Source organism: Pan paniscus, chromosome 6 (assembly GCF_029289425.2).
Source record: "Pan paniscus chromosome 6, NHGRI_mPanPan1-v2.0_pri, whole genome shotgun sequence".
Lineage (NCBI taxonomy): Eukaryota > Metazoa > Chordata > Mammalia > Primates > Hominidae > Pan > Pan paniscus.
In genome coordinates this window covers 36,866,441-36,887,069 of record NC_073255.2, presented here as the reverse complement: position 1 = coordinate 36,887,069, position 20,629 = coordinate 36,866,441, and the positions used below count along the sequence as shown (strand labels likewise).

Here is a 20,629-nt window from a genome sequence, read left to right as displayed (position 1 = left end):
AGTTTTTGCGTGTCTGTAGGGAGGTGGTATAGCAAAGGCAAAAGAACATGAGCTTTGCCTTTTGGTCTGGGTTTGGAACCTGCTGTGCCATGTATTAGCTGTATGTCTTTGCAGAAGTTATCTGACCATTGGGAGCCCTTTCTGTCTTTACTTGTAAATGAGCATAATTAAACTATGCTAAAGTATTTTGTTGGGGATGAAATGGACCAACCTGTGATGTGCCTGCCATGGTGCTTGGCACATGATAGTTCTCAAAAACTGGTAGGGTGGTAGATGTGGTTATTGTGATTATAAATGAACCATGAAATCTTAGCAATGAAAGAGACCAGGGGGGTCATTCTCATGCCTTCAAAGCCTGATTCCTATTCCTTTATCAGATTAACATCTAGCTTCCCCTTGAACTCTGGGACAGGTAGCTCACTTTCTTCCTAATCTTTTGTGATACTTAATTCTGACAGTGCAGAGGTTGGCTAGTCCATAGACTTAGTTACTCTGTGTGAATTTGCAGGAGTACTTTAAATTGTTGGTTATATGTATGTATGCATGCATACATGAATGTATATGTGCCTGTGCATATATATATATGTATGTATGTCTATATGCATTTAGTGATGTTTGACCATGTAATGTTTCCTAAACAGTTTTACTGAAAAATCTGGGTTAGGAAGAAACAAAGGAAATTAAACTGTAAAGCAAAGTTGTGAGTGGCTTTGTGTTTTCTTAGACCTTTTGTTTCCAGGTCTATTTGCATCTGTTTCTTTTTGCTTGCCTCTGAGCAGAATGCTAGTAGAAATTGTGGCTTGTGGTGTTGCTGCAACTATCGAGCATACTTTGGCTGTGATAGATGAAGAGAGAACACAATCTGAGTGACGTAGTAACATGGTGCATCTAAAAATAGTAGTATTTTGTTGGCAGAGAGAAGACAAAGTTGTTTTCTAATGTGGTTTAGGAGCAAGGAATCCTTAGTTGTTTTGTGGTATTTTGGCCTCAGTTTTCTCATCTGTAAAGTGGGAGCATTGGGCACTAAGAGCTGGGGTAAAGAGGAGGCAGAGGTGGACTCTGTACCTGAGAACTAACTACTTCCCTTCCCCATTCAACTGGAGCCACTCTATCTTTATTTTTTAAAGCTGAGTTATGCATTTGAGTTCCTTATATTATTTAAAATAAAATATTCTGTTGCTTCAAAAATTTGAAAACCTCCAAACTGTGTTGTCTTTTGGGCTCCTTCCTGCTCTAAAGACTATTATGGCTGTAGATAAAGCAAAGTTATATTTTTCTGACTTTCTAATACACATTAATTTTGTAAGAAATTTTCTCAAATGAAACAAAATCTAGCTTCAAAAACTTAAAAAAAATGTTTTTGGTCTTTTCTCTCTGATTTGCTTAATTGCAGCAAAAGTCGATTTCTTTCCTTTTTCTTCCAAAATTTGCTTTTCTCTGACAATCAAAATTCCACTAAGAGTAGGAAAAAGTCATAGATGTGGTATGGAGCGAAAGGTAAGTATCATGCTTAATATTCCTTTGTATATTTTCATCCTAGGCCAGTACTTAGAGAAACTATGACATAGTTAAAATGTGAATTCAGCATCATTAGTCTCTCTTTTCAGCAATTTCTTTTTCCAAGTCTCTCCAGATGACCTCAATGAATCATAAAGCTGGAAACAACATAAAAATATTTTTGCCTAAATGTATCATTTTATAGATGTGGAAAATGGGACTCTGTGAGGGGGATGTATTTGTATAGGATAAGGTAATTAGCCATAACTCAAACTCTGGTCTTTTCTAGTTCAGTTTTCTCTCTAGTTGGTCTAGGAAGCCTCCTGGTGCTTCAGTTTTCTTACTGTAAAATGGGAATGATAATAATAGTATCTACCTCATAGAATAGTCTCGAGTATTACATGAGAGGAGAACACTTAGAACAATGCTTGGGCTATGGAAAGTTCCTGATACTTGTTTGCTGTTATTATCATTATTGTACTTCCACATTGTGCCAGCAGCCTGCCCAAGGTGCACACACTAATGGAAATACCCCATTTGGGGACCATGCTGCTGTCTTCCATTCTCAAAACACGTCACTATAAAAATTTCCTCTTGTGACATTCTGTTTCCCCAGGGCACTGTTTCTCTGCTGGGTGACACTGGAAGGGTAATTGGTTTTATTCAGATAGATGAACTCCATGTTAAAATATTGCTTAATGTTACCATTGCCTAGTAATAATACCTTAACTCAGTGAAAATATATGCGCCTCCATAAACCTTAAAAGGCTGCCTTTAATGGGGCGACTTCAGATTTACCTGGCAGGTGAGTAGGTAAGTCGTTTTTCATCAAACAGGTCTTTTGTCTTACCTTGAGGTACCACCTTCTCTGCTAGAATGCATGGGGCCAGCCAAGCATCCTCATCACTCTCACCTCTAACTTCTGGAAAATGAATGCCAATTACGAAGTGGGTGAGCATTTATGATTTAGAGACCATTTTATTCCTTTGTTAAGGTCAGGTGAATGGAACTTTACTTGAGCAGTGAAGAGAAGCTAGTCCTCACTTCTAAGTTTATCATGCTTTTGGGAAGCAGGTAATCATCTAATGGATAGGAAAATAATTCTGAGAGTGTGATGGAAAGAAGTATTACCTGTCATTGAGGAAAAATACTGTATAGGGCATGCCCCACCCTGAATCTCAGGAACCTTGAGAGCCAGGTTTGAAATAGCCCCTGGTGGTGGCTTCACCTAGAAGGAAGTTTGACGGACCCTTCTGTGATGTCGCTTGCAATCATCTTGGGCATGGATTCCCCCAGTCTTTGGTTCCTCTCTTCATCTGTCCTCCCTCCCTGACTCCCAACTTCATACCTGGTCCCGTTCTTCCAGAGCATTCTACCTTATTGACATTGTTCATGAACTAGGGGAACCCTGACAGTGAGTTGCAGCTTTGTGGAGCTGAAACTTTGTCACCATCCACAGCCGCCCAGCCAGCACCCAGGAGGGACCCTCTTGAGTAGCGTGTGATATTGATCTGAAGAAACTTACCTCCTCACTATTGGTGTATTTTCTCCTTTTCTTCCGCACAAGAGAGAGAGGTGGGGGTGGGGGGGGAGAGGGAGGGAGGGAGGGAATGAGAGGGAGAGAGAGCGCGAGCGAGAGAGCCCCTTTAGCAAGAAAACATCAAGAGTTTTTGAGTGTGGTGTGTGGTTCCCTTCGTCCCCATCAGTCGCTTCAATATTTCAAAATGGACCCGGTTCTGTGGCGGGTGCGAGAGTGAGGCTGTGGGGGACCTCCAGGCTGAACCTCCGCGAAGCCTCGCGGCTTCTGCGTGCCCTGGCCCCGGGAGGATAAGGATTTCCCTTCCCTCCTACTTGCGCGCGGAGCCGAGCTCTTGTTGAGGTGAGGGTTCCGGAAGCCTACGCAGCTCCGCAGGTCGGTGGTGGCCGCGGCTGCCCTGCGGGGGTGAGTGTGCCCGGCCGGGGTCGGAGCCCAGCGTGTGCCCGGCAGACGGCGGTGCCCGCGCGCCCCTCCCTCCGCGCCCGCGGTGACAACCCAGACGCCAGCCCGGGCGCTGACAGACGACTTTTCTCACTTGTCAGTTTTCTCGCTTGTCAGCAGAGCTGCTGGTAAGTGAGAGAAAACAGAGGGGCGCGAAGGCAGGCGCGGCCAGGGAGTGAGCGGGGCGCTGGGCGCGGGGCGGAGCTGGGTGCGCGGCGTCCGGGTCAGGCCCCACCGCCAGCGCCGGCTCCCGCTTGGCTCAGCCGCCGCTTTTCTCTCCCTTCTCACTTTCTTCCTCCTCCTCCTCACTTTCTCTCCTCCCCACCCAGCCCTCCTTTTCACCTCCAAACCCTTTAGCTGCGCGCTGATCGCTTCTGTGGCTTTGTTTGGGAGTAGGGGGAGAATACGAATAGACCCGAGGTGCTTTCTCTTGGAGCTGGAGCCCAATCCCAATCCCTATCTCTATCCCTATCCCTGTGCTTATCCCTGGGCATTAGCCCGGGACCATGGCTGGTTCCCGCAGCTGCCTCCGGGGCGCACCTGGAGCCGTGGTTTCCCGCGATCGGAGTCCGCTCTAAGTCGGAGTCTGGGGGCGCAGAAGGGGGAGCGCGCCGAGAAAGTGCCCGGCAAACGCGCGCCGCGCCTGGCTGGGCATCGCGAGCTGGGCGAGGAGACGGGGAGGGGACAGCCCAAACTATCTCAGCTTCACCGCCAGTGGTCACCTACCTGCAGCTATGGAGTCGCCAACCAAGGAGATTGAAGAATTTGAGAGCAACTCTCTGAAATACCTGCAACCGGAACAGATCGAGAAAATCTGGCTTCGGCTCCGCGGGCTGTAAGTATACCTATTTACTTCTCCTGCCCCATTTCCCGCTCCCATCCTTATTTTACCACACAGCCGCAGTCACGACTGCTCACCCCGTTCCTGCATGGGCCTTTAAATACAACCCTAGAAGTTCCACAACTGCTGCTCTGTTAATTACAGTCACTGCTACTTTTCTTCCAACACAGAGAGGGTTGTCTTTCTGTCTTAGAATGCCTTGCTGTTCCAAGTCATGCTTTTTTGGGGGGAAGGAGAGATGTCCTTTGATGAGTCAGTTATGGTGGCCCAATACTCAATGAGGTGTTTCTGATCCTTTTTGCCCAGGGAGAAAAGTTTGAGACCCAGACAGGGACTTTTAATTGAAGGAAGAATTTTTCTCTGCAAACTGCTTGCATACACTTGGGCAGGTGGTCCAAGAACTTACCAACAGTTAAAATTCAACATGCATTCTGGCTGCTACATTTCTTTTTTCCCTCTCCTTAGCCCAGTCGAACTTCTGATATTTCCTGGGGTTCTTTTTGGTGGAGAAATGTTTACTAGAAGGAAAGGCTCTTGTGGAGAAAGTGGGGGGCAGAAACGATATTGGAGTTTTCTTGCAATATTTGAACAGTGAAATAGAGTGGCCAGAATTCTAGTTGCCCTGATGGATGGAGATCTCTGAATTTCATTCACTTCATTGGGTTCTGTCTGTTTTTGGGTACTGAGGAGAGGTGACCTGAAAATACATGGTATTTTCTGTAAAAATATTTCATCGTCAATGAACTGCTGGTCACTCCAGTCAGGAGCTTGAGGGATAGCTGTATATTCACAGCTTGCTCCTCAGTCACTGGGCAGGTCCCAAAGACACCTTCCATGACTACTAGATACTACTTTCATCAGACATTTGGCATCAGATATCTAGTGTGGTTTAAAAATATGGTTTTTCTCCAAGCATATTCTCTAGACATTCTGTTTCTAACAAGGGCACTGATGGGAAAACCAGCTTCCTGCCAGTTTGTTTGTTTTGCTGCTGTTATTGTTTTTGAAAGCACACACACAAACAAAAGACAAATAAAAAATGTGTTGATCTAAGTTAGCTTGATATTCAAAGTTTCTAAGGAGAAGCATTAAGGTAGTATGTGTTTCTTTAAGGGGTCCTTATTGACAGGTGCAATTTATAAAAGCCATTCCATATATAGTCCAAGTGAGCTTCATTGCCATTGATTTCAATGGGAAACCATGCCAAATAATTTGATTTTTGACTTGTCTAGCCACCGCTAGTGGAGACTGTAAATTTATTTGGAAACCTTGTCTCTGGCTGGCAGGCTTTCCTGACAGTTTAGATGCCTGCAACGCAGCAGCTCTCGGAGTGGTGTTTACAGTAATCTCATGTTATATTTAGTGAACATTACGTCCGATTGTATTGTGCTGCACACAGAAAGTTTGTTGTGTCCACAAAGTCTGGGCCCAAAGTGTATAATGTGAAAGTGTTGTCGAGCTGGATTCCTTGCCATGCTGACTAGAGGGATTCATATCCATACACCCAGGAACTTCTTCTCTTGGACTGCTTTTCAATTTAAACCGACTCCATGGAGACATTTGGGCTAGAGACAAGTGTTTGGTCAAATCAGCAATGCTGAGGCGGGAACTTGTGTGGAAAAGCATTAGCACTTACAACACTGCGTCGTGTAGCTTTCTCAGTTTCATATCTGCTAGGCTTCTCTCTCCAAGGTGTTGCAGTGTAATGTAACTACATTTTCATTTTCTAGTCTCTTGTATCTACTCAGAACCTAGTGCTTTTGAACATGAATAGTGTGGGGGTGATTATAGCTTCACTTTCTAATTTGAAAAGGAGATGCTATTATTTGTTATTATTATACATATTTTTACCAGTATATGATCCTTACCACTTCTTCTTCTTTTTAAACATAACAGCAGTGCTAGAATAAATAGCTAAAGACTCTGGAAACCAAAGCACACACTCTTTTATACAACTTGGAATAACATTTTTGCAGTCCACAACTTGGAATAACACTTTGCCGTCCACAAAATAGAAACCCTTAGGGGAAGGAAGGGTGTGTGCATATTTGTCCACACAACAGATTGTCAGTAAGAGAAAGGAAGCTGCTCTTTCAACATTTTAGAAAGCCTCAAACCATAATTGGATTTTCATACCAATATATTACCATGACACCTTTATAGAAAGGGCTCTGTAGGTGACCACAGATGGTCAGGAATTCAGTTCAGCTTGTCTGAGAGACATCTCACTTCAGGATGTGATCATCAACTCACGCCTGGATTATTCAATGGTATCGCATCTCCTTCTTGTTGGTATCGCCCGTATTTAATTTATTGTTGAATTTTTCATCTCCTCCATTAGAATGTAAGTTCCATGAGGACACATACTTACTCACTGCAATACCTAGAACAGCATTTAGCACATAGTAGATGCTCAATCAATAGGTGGTGAAGCATAAAAACCCAAATGTGAGCTTTTAAATATTCAAAATGAAGATAAATATATATTTAGGACAGCTTATGGCCGTGAGACCTGTCAACACAATGAGCCATGAGCTAGCTAGGATGCAGGTTTTATTAACATCATTGCCCAGGTTGGGGCACAGAAATCTAAACTGAAGTGGGAAATGGGCAAGATGTGTGGCAGAGTTGTGGCCCAGGGCTGAATCCCACTGTGGTGATCATGTGGGCTTTCTCTTTCCCTTCTTTATAGCCCCTCTTTCACACTGGTGAGAGGTAGTCTTTACCAGAGCAAGAGGATTTCTGTGGTTATCACCTGCAAAGAATCAACAGTCAAGTATATTGCAGGGAGGTGTCCCCTATACATTCCAACCCGTACCCATACCCTGCCATGCTTTATTTTTCTCTAGCACTTCCCACCATCTGAATGCTGTATAGTTTATTTATTTTTAGGTTTATTGTCTGTCTCCTCCAGCTAGAATATAAGCCTCATGAAGATAGGGTTTTTGGTTTGCTTTGGTCACTTGCTTTTGGTTCGCTTTTTATCCCCAGTGCCTACGCTTCCACCCGGTATACAGTAATACATATTTGAAACATAGAGCTGTTTTACATATTTCTCTAAGAAAGAATTAGGAAGAACTCTTAGCATTTTAGCATCATCAGCATACTAACAGTGCATCAAATATTGGAGATGTGAGTTTTAAACACTCTCTATCTTAGCTGGGATTATAGACACCTGCAAGCCCAGGTGTCTGTTATGATGATGGCGCCCATGCCCCTTGAGCGAGGTTCTGCACACTAACGCTCAGAGGCTAGCTGTGATTTCCAGGGAGGGTGCTGGTCCTCAGCCTTGCTCTGTGGCCCTGATGCTTCTTACGCACATGCTCCCATTTCTCTAAGTGAGAAGAAAACAAATACTGCACACCTGAGCTTTCTTAATTGGAACTCTCAGAGGGATGCTGTCCTCTTACTCTTCGGAGAGGAGCCTCATTTTTCCTTTTCCATAAACCTCAGTTCCTCCCAATGAGCTGTTGTCATATCTCTTTTCTCTGGAGGACTGGGTAGAGTTTTTGAGTCCCTCTGAATTACTTTTTTGTTACAGAATCTTCCAGTCAGGGAAACAGGGCTGTGGGTGTTCTATCTACCCCTGATGAAGCCTCATAGGGCTCCTTGGGCTTGAGCAATTGGGTTATGACTGTACCTTGGGTCCCGACCAAAAAGTTTTTCTATTGCCAGCCTGCTAGATGATGTCAGAAACGTGTTTCTATGCTGCATTTTTTAAAAACTGAGAGCAAGAGAGCAGGTTTTACTTATTCCTTGGCATTTATTATCACAATTATAATTATCTAATCTCATATATTTATTTTGCCCAACTATGAGGTAGTTGGTATAATAAATTTTATGCTTATATAACACTCCATGAAGATGATGATGCTTTTTTGCATTACCTAAAGTAACATTTTTAATATAAAGGCAAGAGAATGGCTATTAAGTTAATAGACTGCAACAACTATTGTTTTTGTCTATGCAGCAAGCTTCCCATCCACCTTACTATGCTAACAGACTCTACTCCTCACCCCAGCATAGTACAGGACTGGCCAATCACAGAATTCACCTTCCAGGTAATAAAAGTTGGTTTCAAGTAGGGTATGGATCCCAAACAGAAGCATTAGAGTCCCTCATTGACATTTCTGTATTGGCTGTGGGAAAGGGAGGCTTTGCTTTTCTTCTGGACTTTCATGGGGCTGCCATTGGATCCATTTCCCACCTCATAGAGAAGACCTTTTATGATAGGAGGCAGTGAGGCTAGTGCTCAAAAGGAAGCAGAAAACACGGAGTGGGAATCCCTGGGTCAGCTCCTGGAGGTCCCAGTTCCTGTAGATGTGTCTCCAGTTCTGTCAGCTGTCCCAGCTACATGAGCTAGTTAGACTCTGTTTTTGCTTAGGATGTTTTGAATTTGGTTTCTCTGAAACAGTCTTAACTAATACCCTATTGATGTACAGAGAAGTTAAGTGACTCTTCCAACCTACACAGCAAAGATGAGGAGAAAAGCCATAGGCAACAAAGCCTGGACCTTTGGTTTTAAATTTCTTATTTAAGCCCTCTCTGTGTTTCTTTCTATATAACCTAATTTTTAAATGATATAATTAGTGTTCAGGCAACATGGGATTACTCAATTAACATTTACTGAGTGTCTATTAGGTGCCAGTCAGTTTGCTAAGCCCTGGGTTTGCAAAAGTAGGTAAGATACTTACTTGACTTTCAGCAATTTGAAGGCTAGTGGCAGAGACTGATATGAGTACCTGGAGGTGATGAATATAGTTCCAGGGGGATGCGGAGGAGGCTACGTCTACCTGGGAGGGCCCGAGAAGGTGTTACAGACTACAGTGAATTGTGTATTCATTCTAGGAGACTCATTAGAGTCATAAGGAAGAAACTTGCTTAGACTCTTTCCATTGATGTCAGCCTTTTGCAAAAATGCAAAGAAACCTTTTACAAAGATGAGAGAAAAACAAGGAGTCTTCCAGGCAGCCCAAAATAAACTAGTTGAGATTTCTGAGATGTTCTTATGGACTACCGGCAAAGCTGCTTGCACTTAACTGAGATATGGCTTGTGTTCTAGTGAACCTTCTCTATGTTCACCATTCATTGAGAATTCCCTAAGGAGAGAGTATGGTTGGGTCTATTTGCTGTCATGCAACATGGAGCTATTGGAGATAAATCTCACCACCTCCCCCTCACTGGCCCCCGGCCCCTCCCCCGCCACCGCCGTTCGGTCAGAAGTAGTTGGCCCCTGAATTGGTCTGGGTAACAGGATTACCTTCTCCTACTAATCAATTCCCAAGAGCCTTACTTTCCTTAAAAGGTTAATGTGTGGTATCCTCTTGCAGCTCATCTAGTGCAGTACTGAGGGACAGATAGAAGTGTAGTCATGAGAGGTGATGCTGGAAAGGAAGGCAGGGGCTGGGTAGTGATACATGACATTTAAAAATTTTACTTTTTGTTTTACTCAAAATTATGTATGCTCATAGTTTGAGGAGGTGAGTAACTGAACACATTTTACTATACAACAAAAAAGTGCTGTGTTCTAGGTGTTCTTTCATATCTTCTAGAGAAATATATATATATTTTATGATACATAATATTTTTAGAAGTTTGTGTTTTATCCTTTCAAAGAAATTGTTAAAAGATGTTAAGCTGGAGAGTAACAAAATTAGATTTGAATTTTAGGATTGTAATTCTGGAAAAAGGGTGGAGGACAGATTGGAGATGCGACTCGAGGCCTGGAGACCAGTTGGGGAAGATGCCTGATTTGGGGTAGCGCTGCTGAAGATGAAAGAACAGGGGGCATGTTTGAAATGAGAATTGACAGAACATAGATTTAGAGTAGAGAAAGAGGAGCTGTTGTCTTCTGAGTTCTTTCAGCTTAGATGTCTCAGTGAATTTGGTGTTATTTGCCTCGTTAGGGACTATGGAGATAAAAGCAGGCTAGGATAAAGCAGAATGATAAACTTGGGTGTAGATATGTTAAATTGGTAGCCTCTGGAATGTTCAAGTAGCTATTGGTGATGGCAATATGGAGCCATGGAGAGACCTTTGGCTTGGAGTGGTGGGTCTGAGAATCTTGGTTCTTATTATTAAATCCTTGCAAGGAGATGACCCAGGGAAGCAGGCATTGACCTGAATCTTACCAGAAAAGCAATTCCAGGAGAATACTTTAAAAAATTGTTGTTTGTTTCCCCCAGATTACATATTTAGTGTATTAACTGGTCCTTTTACTCTCCCATTCAATTGGAATTGCCAGATCGTTCAGCATATTTTTATTGGGTTTCCATTATGTACTAGGTGCTAGGAGCTTCAGAAGGGATATGAAAATATCAGAAGAAAATCCTTACCATCAGGAAACTTAGAATATATTGAGGGAAACAAGATACTTCTTATACATGTGAAAAGGTTAAAAATCAACAACAAAAAAGAGGGCAATAATTAATTGCTGACTAAGTGATGTGGACGCTACATGCTAGGATTCAGAGAAGGGAGACATTTGTGTTTGAAGGATTGTTTTCGAGTCTTTCTTTTCTTAATAGAGATCAAGTTAAATCTCTCTGAAATACATTCTTAATGTATATTAAAGGGGAAAAATGTGAATATCAAAAGAAGTAGATTCTCACATTTACAGTGAAATTTTCTTTACTTGAATACTCATGCAGCTTACTAGTACATCATCACTTGATTATTGTAATTTGGTTATGCTAGTGTATTAGTTAATTACAACTCAATATTTAGCAGCAAAGTGCTTAATATTTTGACTGAGCTTTACAGCATTCCTCTGTCAGTTGGGAAGCAGCCCTCAGCAGAGAGGTTTCTGCATTACCATCTCTAGTTTTCAATCTTTAATTTTCTTTGGCTCATGGAAGACTACTTTCCTTGGTTTCCATTTCCCCACATGGAAGGAAAGTGTTTATAGGACCTATCTCCTGGATTTTTGAGAAACAACTAAAAGAAATAATTGTTATTAGGTTAATGCAAAAGTAATTGCAGTTTTTGCTATTAGTTTTAGCGGCAAAAACCGCATTACTTTTGCACCAACTTAACAAATATAAGGCACATTACAATAGACTGGGACAGCTTTGAGAATGACCATCATCGGAGTTTCCCACTAGCAATAAAAATGAATTCTACAACAAATGCAACACTCTATTTCTGGAGGAAGTATACTGAATTCGTGTAAAGTGTTGGTATTCTTCAGGCTTTTATTGTACTGTTTATACAGAGTCCTCTTGACAGCTGTTATTAAACAAAATAAATGAGTCTTAATGACCGTAAGACAAAGCTAGATGTTCCTAGCTTGTGAGATTATGAAAAAACTAAAGAGAATCATTCCATCCAGAAGATACAAAAATTGATCATTTTAGGTAATGAGTTTTGTTCATATAGTTGAAGGAATACACATCTGTATGCAGAAAATTCAGTCATTCACTCACTTACCAAATATTTCTGTGGCACTTACTATGTGCCTGGTGCTGTGCTAAGCACCAGGGAATTAGTGGGAAACAAGACAAAGGCTCCCTCCCTCGGGGGATGTTCAGCCTACAGTAGAGGAATATATTAAACAATATTTCCATAAATTACTACCTGCTGTGACAAGTGCTGCAAGAAGTCCAGCACAGGGAGCTGTGAAAACATAGAAGAGAGGACCCAAACCTGGTCCGGGATTCAGAGAAGGCTTCTCTGAGGAAAAGAGATGCATGCTGAGACATGAAGATTATGTAAATTGTAGTTAAGTAGAGTTAGGGAAGCGTATTCTAGGCATTTAAGGCCTGGGATGTTTATACCTGTAAAGATCTAAAGACAAGAAGGAGCATGGCCCCTCTGACAAAATGAAAGAAGGCCAAGTGGCTGCAGCGCAGACTGGAAGGAGGCGAAGGCTCCAGACACAGCTGGAGAGGAGCCAGGTCCGACTTCATCCACCAGGGGGCCTCAGCAAGGGGAAGCCATTATCAGTAGGCATGGATGTGAGAACTTTTTAGGAGGTAGATCCAACAGGACTTGGATATGGGGGATGAGGAAGAAAGTGGAATCAAGGTCAACTCGCAGGGTTTTGGCTTGAATCCCCAGGTTCTTTTTTCTTAGATTAGGATCACTAAGGGAGGAACATGTTTGCAGGTCTTGTCGTGAGTGGGAACAGAATGAATGGGGGATAGAGAGTTCAGTATGAGATGAGTTCAGTGTGGGACATACTGACTATGAGGGGAGATATGGGGAAGGCAAGAGCAGTTGGATAAGTGAGTCTGGAGATTAAACAGGTCTGGAGATATAATCTACAGCCCAGCAAAGTAAGCAGAAAAATTCTGTGTATATCTGAATGATGCCAAATTAATATATCTATAAACTTTGTAAGTAGAGAATACAGTTTAGTGTGACCCCTAAATAGTCTGAAGGAAGGTTTCAGAAGACCAAAAATTTATGTATATTTTCTCATTGGCATTTACTTGTTCAAAATATCGGCATTTACTTAGGCCAGCTAATAATCATAACTTTACTTGAAACTTATATTGACTACTTGGTGTCATGCCCATCAAAACATAGGTTTGGAACAGAGACAGAAACCAGTATGGTCATTCCCAGTATTCCAAGGGCAGAAAGAGGCCATGACCCAGGGAGCCAAATGGGATGAGCCCTCATCACGGACCTTCTGGGAGGTAGAGGGCACATGCCATGGGGCTGAGACCTGAAGCCTGGAGCCTAGCCCACTGCAGAAGGGCCAAGTGAAGCTTGGCTGCGTGGAGGCTCTCTGGCTCTGGCAAGAGGCCTTTCTGCAGTTTAGGCTCCATTGAGGGGGCTTGGCCTCCCTGTGCCTGCTCCAGAGGTGCCTCCATGGATATGGCTGGGCCTTGTCTCCTGGAGCAGTCCACAGTTCTGGCCACAGTGCTCACTCACTGTACCACCTCTGCCCATTCGTGCCCTTTCTCTGCTCTTTAAGGCCTTCCTTCTATTTCTACCCAAATCCAAGGACCCATTGCAAGGACCCGGTATTCAATATTCTGCCAAAATACAGCTTTCCTTTCCCTTAAGGCCACCAGAAGAGCAATAATTTAGACAATCAGTATGAGAGTGCATGGAGCATTTTGTCTGAAAGTCACAATTGGATATCCAAAGACCATTAAACTGTTGTTTATCCAGATTCCAACCAAAGAAAATGCTTAAAAAACAAGACTTTTCCTACACTCTAGAGATACATCTAGTAAATATGGTAGTGAAAGATTAATCTTTGAAAGCTCCTTCCAGATGTTTTAGGAGTAGTTCAAATTCCGACTGACATCCTGCCACTTGTTTTCATTTGTCTCTCTGACTTTTGTCTAAGGATGACCCACAAAAGTTTATTGCATTTAGTATACCATTCCATGTGGGTGTCACTGGAAACCGTGTCTGCTAACTGTGAGGAATTTAAACACTTTCATAAATAAGGCCTTTCCTAGCTCATTAGTGAAATAGAAGGATTAATTATCATAAATCAAGCCTCATAAATGTTGTTTCAGAACTGCCATTCTGACTATAAAATCACTGACTGAAATTAGTCATTGTTAAAAAAAAATGAAAGAATCGTTCAAAGCACCAATTTCTGGGAGATTTGGCATAGTTTCAGTGAAGGTAACTACTATAGCTCAGGAAAATTTGCTTCCAATGCTCATCTGATTTCAGTTGACAGAAGAGCTCAAAATGGTCCCAAGAAATGCATCTGCTAGTTGGCGCTTTTTTTCCCTGTATTTTGGACAATGGGCTCATTTTGCCATATTTAAATTGGTGAGATTTATAGAGCGTGTGTTTAGGGAGGCTTACACAGATGATGCTACTACAAGATAGGATTTTGGATGAAATAGGAAGGACTCATGCTCCCAAGGAGCCATGGCACTGATTCAAATTCACCTGGAATTGTAAATGACCAGCAGCTGCTTTCTGCCAGGAGTCAGTTTTGATAAGAGTTGGGAGGAAGGGCACAGAGTGGGGAGAGGGAAGGAACACTGCAGGAGTGGGTAGGCAAGACTTAGAAAAATTAGACTGACATTGAAGTGAAACTCAGCAGAAGATTACAGTTTTTGTTCTGGCTAAATCTACAAGGGGAAAAACAAAGTAGAGAATTGAAACAGCTCTGTGGATAATTCAATTAGAAAAAACCCTACTCCTCCCCTAATTACAGGGATAGATCTGTGAAGAGTGAGATTTTGTCTTAATCCTTTGGATTTATATCTACTTTGGCAGTGCCGTCACAGATATTAAGAGATAGTTTTGCTTTTAGCTTTTCTTATTGATGTTTATTTAAGTAGGAGACGGGCTCCCAGGAAGAAGGTCGTAAAAATTGCTTCCATTCCCACCCACACAGTTTTGCAGTACTTATAACACAGCAAGTGGTTGTAAATACGTGAATAGAGGACTAAATCAGTTATGCAAAAAACGTACTACTTGGGCTTCCACAAGCATGACATTTGCTTTCTATTTTCTTTCTCTAAAAACCTTTCCCTGTTTTTTCCTTGGTGCCACTGATTAGCTCATTGCCCAGCTTTAAGCAAAAGGCTTTTAGCTAGAAGGAAAGGAAATTGTGTTTGGTTTGCTAAAAAAAAATCTTGCCTTCCAAAGGAAGAGATCAGCTTTCTTTGGGGAGGGGTCCCATTTAGGGCTTCTTAAATAGTAGTCCAAGTGCTGGAATTTTTAATCCAGGCTCATGAGAGAAGCAGGCATGAGCAGCAGATTTGATTTCTGTTTCTGGCCAGCTGTCTGCAGGCAGCCGAGGGGATGCGGAGGGAGATCAGTGAAGAGTGGGGCTTGCTTTGGGAGGACAGGAGCACTGGGGCAGCCTGGGTCTGCCATGTGAGTTGGTATAGCCCCAGGTGGGGCTTCCTGTGGGGTTGTTTAGTTTGGAGTTTGTTACCTTCTCCTAGGTTTCTCTACTTTCCACTGCCTGGCCAGCACTAGATAGAAATGCACTTGCTCCTAGGAAAGAGTAAAAAATTGACTGTCTTATTTACATCTCTGCTTCAGATTTGCATTCTCCCATTCTTTAGGGTCACCATCCCCACCCCCAAACCACACTGTCAAAGGCTTCCTTCATGTGAATTTGATCCATCACTTTTGGCTAAACATACTGGAGTCCTCTATGTTTGGGAGCTGGCTATCTCTGAATATGATCTTCCTTTTCTAAGATAATTCAATGACAGTATGAGTCTGTAGAACAATTTTCTCTACTAGAAAACCTAGCTAATAAATTCCCTAGAATTTTTGTTTTTGTTAGTTTTTCTTTCCTAATGATTGGGCTGTTCAAGGTAAAAATGAGGTTTTTTTTTTCCATTTTACAATCTTTTGTTGTTGTTGTTGTTGTCTTGCTTTGGACTTTTGGCCAGGCAGGAAAATGAAATCATTGTGCACATGGAATTTCATTTTGTAGCTCATCAGTTAAATATTCGAGCTAGTAAGACAGGAGATTCTCTTACTCTATTATCTCCTTTCTCACCCTTAAATATTCTTGTGGAAGGTGTCAAGAGACCACCAGTTTATGTATATATTTTTCTCATTAGCATTTACTTGTTCAAAATATGGGAAAGGCCAGGAAGCAATGGATAGCTTTGCAAAGTTAGTTTTTAATACATGCATCATGGAAATGAAATCACTGATAGGAATGAGAAGAAATGTACAAAGACCTTCCATTCTCAGTAGCACGTAGATTAATTCATACAAATGATGTAAGAGATCCATTAGAAGTTTCTAGAGATATCCAATTCTTTCCAACCTGTACCCTGCATGCCAGTGAAAAACAAAACCAGAGGATCAGATGATCTTTCAGATCCTCACTCATTTCATGGTTATTTGTGACATTTTATCTCAGTCCACTTTCCCATGAGTGAAACACATGTGATCTGTACTCGTGAGAACCTGTAGTTAACTATACGAGCCTTGCTGTGCATTTTGTTTTTATCTGAGCCTGTCTTTCAATGTCCTATCCCTTGAGAGAACTGAGGGCTGAGAACCAAGCTTTCCGAAGCGGTCTGTGTGTCGGCGGTGGTAGTGGTCTCTGGAGAAAAGAATGGAGACAGGATAGGACTTGGAGAAGAGTGAGTCATTGTTACCCAGAAACCCTGGAGAACACTGAAGGCAGAACTAGAATTTGCATTGTGTGTATGCAGTTGTTGCATATTCAACTTCCCATACCAGGAAATCTTGTGCGCAACTGGGAGGTATCTTTCAGTCAACTTAGAAACAGAGCACAAGTTTTGGTTTTTCAAAGCCAGCTTGTTAGAATATTAAGCCTATTTATAAACCTCATTATTGCAGCACCCATATGGCTGTTGTTCAAAGATACTCACTTTAAAAAAGTGAAAGACTGCCAGGCGCTTCATAATTTAGCATCAATGTTTAATCGACTCTCACTTATCCAGGCTATTAGAAACAATTTCCAAATCATCTGTTTGATGTTGGAGTACTTGATGCTTACATTTGACTGCAGGTGTGCCCAGTACTCTGGGAACTCCTAGCCATCAAAAAGCAAATAAAGACCCTTAAAAGCATCCTTGCTCCCACCTCACTATTGTTTCTCGCTGTTTGCCTGCTTATCTTTACTTTGCCCCTGACTGTGGACAGAATCACCCCTTAAGCTTGCTTAGTTTCATTCTTTATCTCCCTGACTGAGGGCAGGAGAAGGAAAATGAAGTTCGGGGTCTAGAAGCTTCCACTTTATGACACTGCCGTGGAGAGCTTTGGGGAACCTATTTAAATACTGGAGGTCAGTGCTCTTTGCCCTTTGATGATGCTCCTATTTCAGAATCTGCCTGTCAGGATGTGACCAGCTGCCTGTAAATGGACCGAAGCCGTTGAGGGGGGTTTTGGGGTTCATGTCCCCTGTTGTGCACAAGTGCACGCACACACACACATGCATCATTTAATACTTCTTGGGTAATCCACAGTTCCATTGAAACATTCCGGACATAAACAGACATTAAGACTAGTGGTCTTTTAATTTACTTAAGAGCTAAATGAGTATGGGTTAATCAATAATTCTAGCCATAGCACATGAGATCTCCGCATTGAGTTACAACTTCCTGAGACTGCTTAAGGATGTGTGTAAGCAAGTCACTGGGCTCAGTTTTTAGGGAGTTATTGATAAAAAGGACTTTTTTTGAAAGATAATTTTAGATATTTCCAAGGATTATTGTGATATCCAGTTCATAACTATCCAGTTTTACTTTCTTTTCTCCTGCCTTTTGGGCAATGGCTCAGCTTTGACATTTAAGGGGAGTGTGTGGCTCTGCTAGGTTAAGTGGGACATTGCTGGGGTGGGTGGCAGGGTGTACAGGCAGGCACACAGCCCCTTAGGCATGGGAAAAGCTGGGCAGTGTTTCAGCTCATTCTCCTCTTAGCAGAACTGAGATTAGCACCTGCTTTCTTTGTGGTTCAAGTGTTCCAAGATAAGGAAAATTGGGAGTATCCAATTTTTCCATTCTGGAAAAGCAATCTTCAACCTTTTTTTTGTGACTTTTAAAATCAATGAAAGATTTTTGATCAAGTAAGTTTTGAAAACCTACTGAATTATAATGCCATTATTATTTATGCAATACTACTGTTTTTAGTATAGTAGCTGACGCTTGAGCATTTCCAGGATGCCCAGCACTATGCTAAATGCCCTGCAGTCATCATTACATTTAACTCTCACATCACCCCGTAAAGCAGGCACTGCTGTTACCCAAATTTTACAGATGAGGAAACCAGTGGTTGGAGAAGTGATATAAGTTGCTAAAGGTCATGCAGCCTGTCGGACACAATAAGTTGGAGAAGGGCTTAAAGCTCAGGCAAGTGATCTTAAGCAGTATGCTGTAATGCCTCCCCTTAGAAAAACAGAAATGACAAACAGATGAAGCTGTGTGTGTGTGTGTGTGTGTTTCAGTGAGAGAGAGAGAGAGAGAGAGAGAGAGAGAATGGTAGAGCCCATTCCAGGGAACAGACTTTGCAAAGTGCCACTCTAGACCTTCTTTGAAGTGGTGTCCTCAGCCTGGCCTTGTGAAGATGCCCTTGCCTTCTCTCCCAGCATGAAGCTGGCCTCTCCATCTCCCACCCTGCCAAATTTGCCAGGTCCCAGAATGCAACAGCTCTTTGTCATTCTCTACTTTCTACATCAGCTTGGTCTAGCTACATGAAATCTTGAGATTTGTAGTGTGTTGTTTCAAGTTTCAAAATATTACAAATTTAAATTAAGTTTTAGAAACAAATTTTAAAAACAAGCCAGGAATGGTGGCTCACACCTGTAATCCTAACACTTTGAGAGGCCGAGGCAGACAGATCACTTGAGGTCAGGAGTTCAAGACCAGCCTGGCCAACATGGTGAAACCCCATCTCTACTAAAAATACAAAAATTAGCTGGGCATGGTGGCATGCACCTGTAATCCCAGCTACTCAGAGGCTGAGGCAGGAGAATCGCTTGAACCCAGGAGGAGGAGGTTGCAGTGAGCCGAGATTGCGCCACTGCACTCCAGCCTGGGCGACAGAGTGAGATTCCCTTTCAAAAACAAAACAAAGCAAAAAAAAATTCCCTTTGTCTTTCAGATTGTGAGTCAGGGATTCTGTTGAAGTTCTTAAAAATAGAAGGCCAAGAATAAACTGGGGTTTTTTTTCCAGCTCATTTCCTGCATTTTGGTGGACAGAATGCAGTATGTTTTATTGTTATTAATTTTATTTTGGTTTTATCTAGTGTCTAAGTTTCTTGGTGGAATCTTTTGCCTTCTTTGTATACATTCCTTAATTTTCTTTGAAGACTTCAGAATATGCCTTCTGTCTCAGCCACTTTAAGGTTCTGTATCCTTAGGCAAGTTACTTAACCTCTCTGAGACTCACTTCTGTCAAGTCGAAAGTAGGCAGAACCTCTCAGGGTTTGCAGGAGTTGTAAGTGAGTTAACTTGTGTAAGAGGAATGGAACAGAGGAGGTGCTCAACAAATGTGAGCTCCCCAGCCTTCTCATTGCTTTCCCTCTGTGTGTAGGAAACCACAGCTGTGGTGGATGTCCTCACTGCTCATTATAAATCATTGCTTAGTAGAAGGAAAAAGAATAAACAGAAAGCATTTTTGATCAATTTTTGGGTAAATGCATTCATGAATTCATTAACAACATATTGAGCAGTTGCCATGACAAGGAAGAAACACTAGCAGATGTCAGGTAAGCCATCATTCTTTCCATAAGAATAACAGATCATGACCATGAGCAGTCATAAGTGCAATGTGGTGGGTAAGCTCTGGCCACTATGGGACACACAGAAGGAGTGTTACCCAGTTTGGGAGGCCCTAGAAGGTCTTTGGAAGTGATGTTTCAGTTGAGAACTGAAGGATGAGTAGGGCTCAGTCAGGCCTCACCAATCTTGCCCATTCAAAATAATCTGAGAGTTGGATCTTGAGTAATTTTTATGAGTTGCATTTTCTCTTGTGCTTTAAGAGCTGACCTCCAAACTCCATTGTAAGATGATACCATTTGGGTTGATTTTAGGGCTATGTCTAAATGGGAGAAGATTGAAGGGGGAAACTTTACAATATCTGACGCTAAGAATATATCTATGAACGTGGGGAGTGTCAGGAAGGTGAGTTGGACTGAAAATCAGACTTCTGGTCTGTCTTTCTTTGGGTCTACCAGATGCACGACCCATCTTTTGATGTGTATGGGTGACAGTTGCAAATAGTTCATTTATTTAGCCAACCATGTGCCAGTTAACGTGCATGCCCTTGGGATAGATATAGAGATGCATATGACAGACCTCTGACCTCAAGAAGCTCAGAACTAGGGACCAAGGGGCCTAAAAATCTTAGAATGCCTCTTACATGGCAGGCACACTACATGACAAATTTAATACACTATCTCATTTGAGATCATCTCATCCATTTCATTGATGCAGAAATGAAAGCTTGATTTAGCACAGAGCTTGCCTGAGGTCTCATAGCTAGTGTGGGTGAAGTTAGGTTTTGAGCCAGGTCTATCACACTCCAGAGCCCTGTTGCCTTTCCACAAAATCACAGACATGAGACAATGCAATGCCACGGAGAACGGTGTCAGAGAGGTGTCAGCATGCTGTGGGAACACAGAAGAGGGTGCGTAATGCGGCTTCCCACAAGAGGTGACACTCCCCCTGGGTATCATTTTTTTCTAAAATATATATTTTATTACTCTTCCCACTTAACTCTGTCCTTAGCACTTGCCAGCCTTATTTCCTGCTACCTCACTCTACAGTCCCTGCTTGCTGGACTGGTTTGAGACCATGAGGCATGCCCTCTGTTTCTGCTTGCTGTATACTTCCATATTTCTTCCTGCTGACATTTCACCCATCAATCAAGACTACCTCTTTCACAAA

At 42.3% G+C, this 20,629-nt stretch overlaps 1 protein-coding gene across 14 annotated transcripts in view; it reads left to right on the top strand.

Annotated features, from left to right (window-relative positions):
- PDE1C (phosphodiesterase 1C) overlaps positions 1–20,629 on the top strand; it is a 799,595-nt gene that overhangs the window by 348,639 nt on the left and 430,327 nt on the right. Inside the window, exons 1-2 of one of the 14 annotated variants that reach the window (XM_034963896.3) lie at positions 3,139–3,603; positions 4,208–4,310. The exons of 8 other annotated variants lie outside the window; for them this stretch is intronic. In XM_034963896.3, coding sequence (XP_034819787.2) covers positions 4,210–4,310 — 101 coding nt within the window. In that variant the 5' untranslated portion in view covers positions 3,139–3,603; positions 4,208–4,209. Of the gene's footprint in view, positions 1–2,852; positions 4,311–20,629 lie in introns of those variants that run through there. 5 more of the 14 variants (XM_034963895.3, XM_057302842.2, XM_057302841.2 and 2 more) reach the window with 5 other exon arrangements.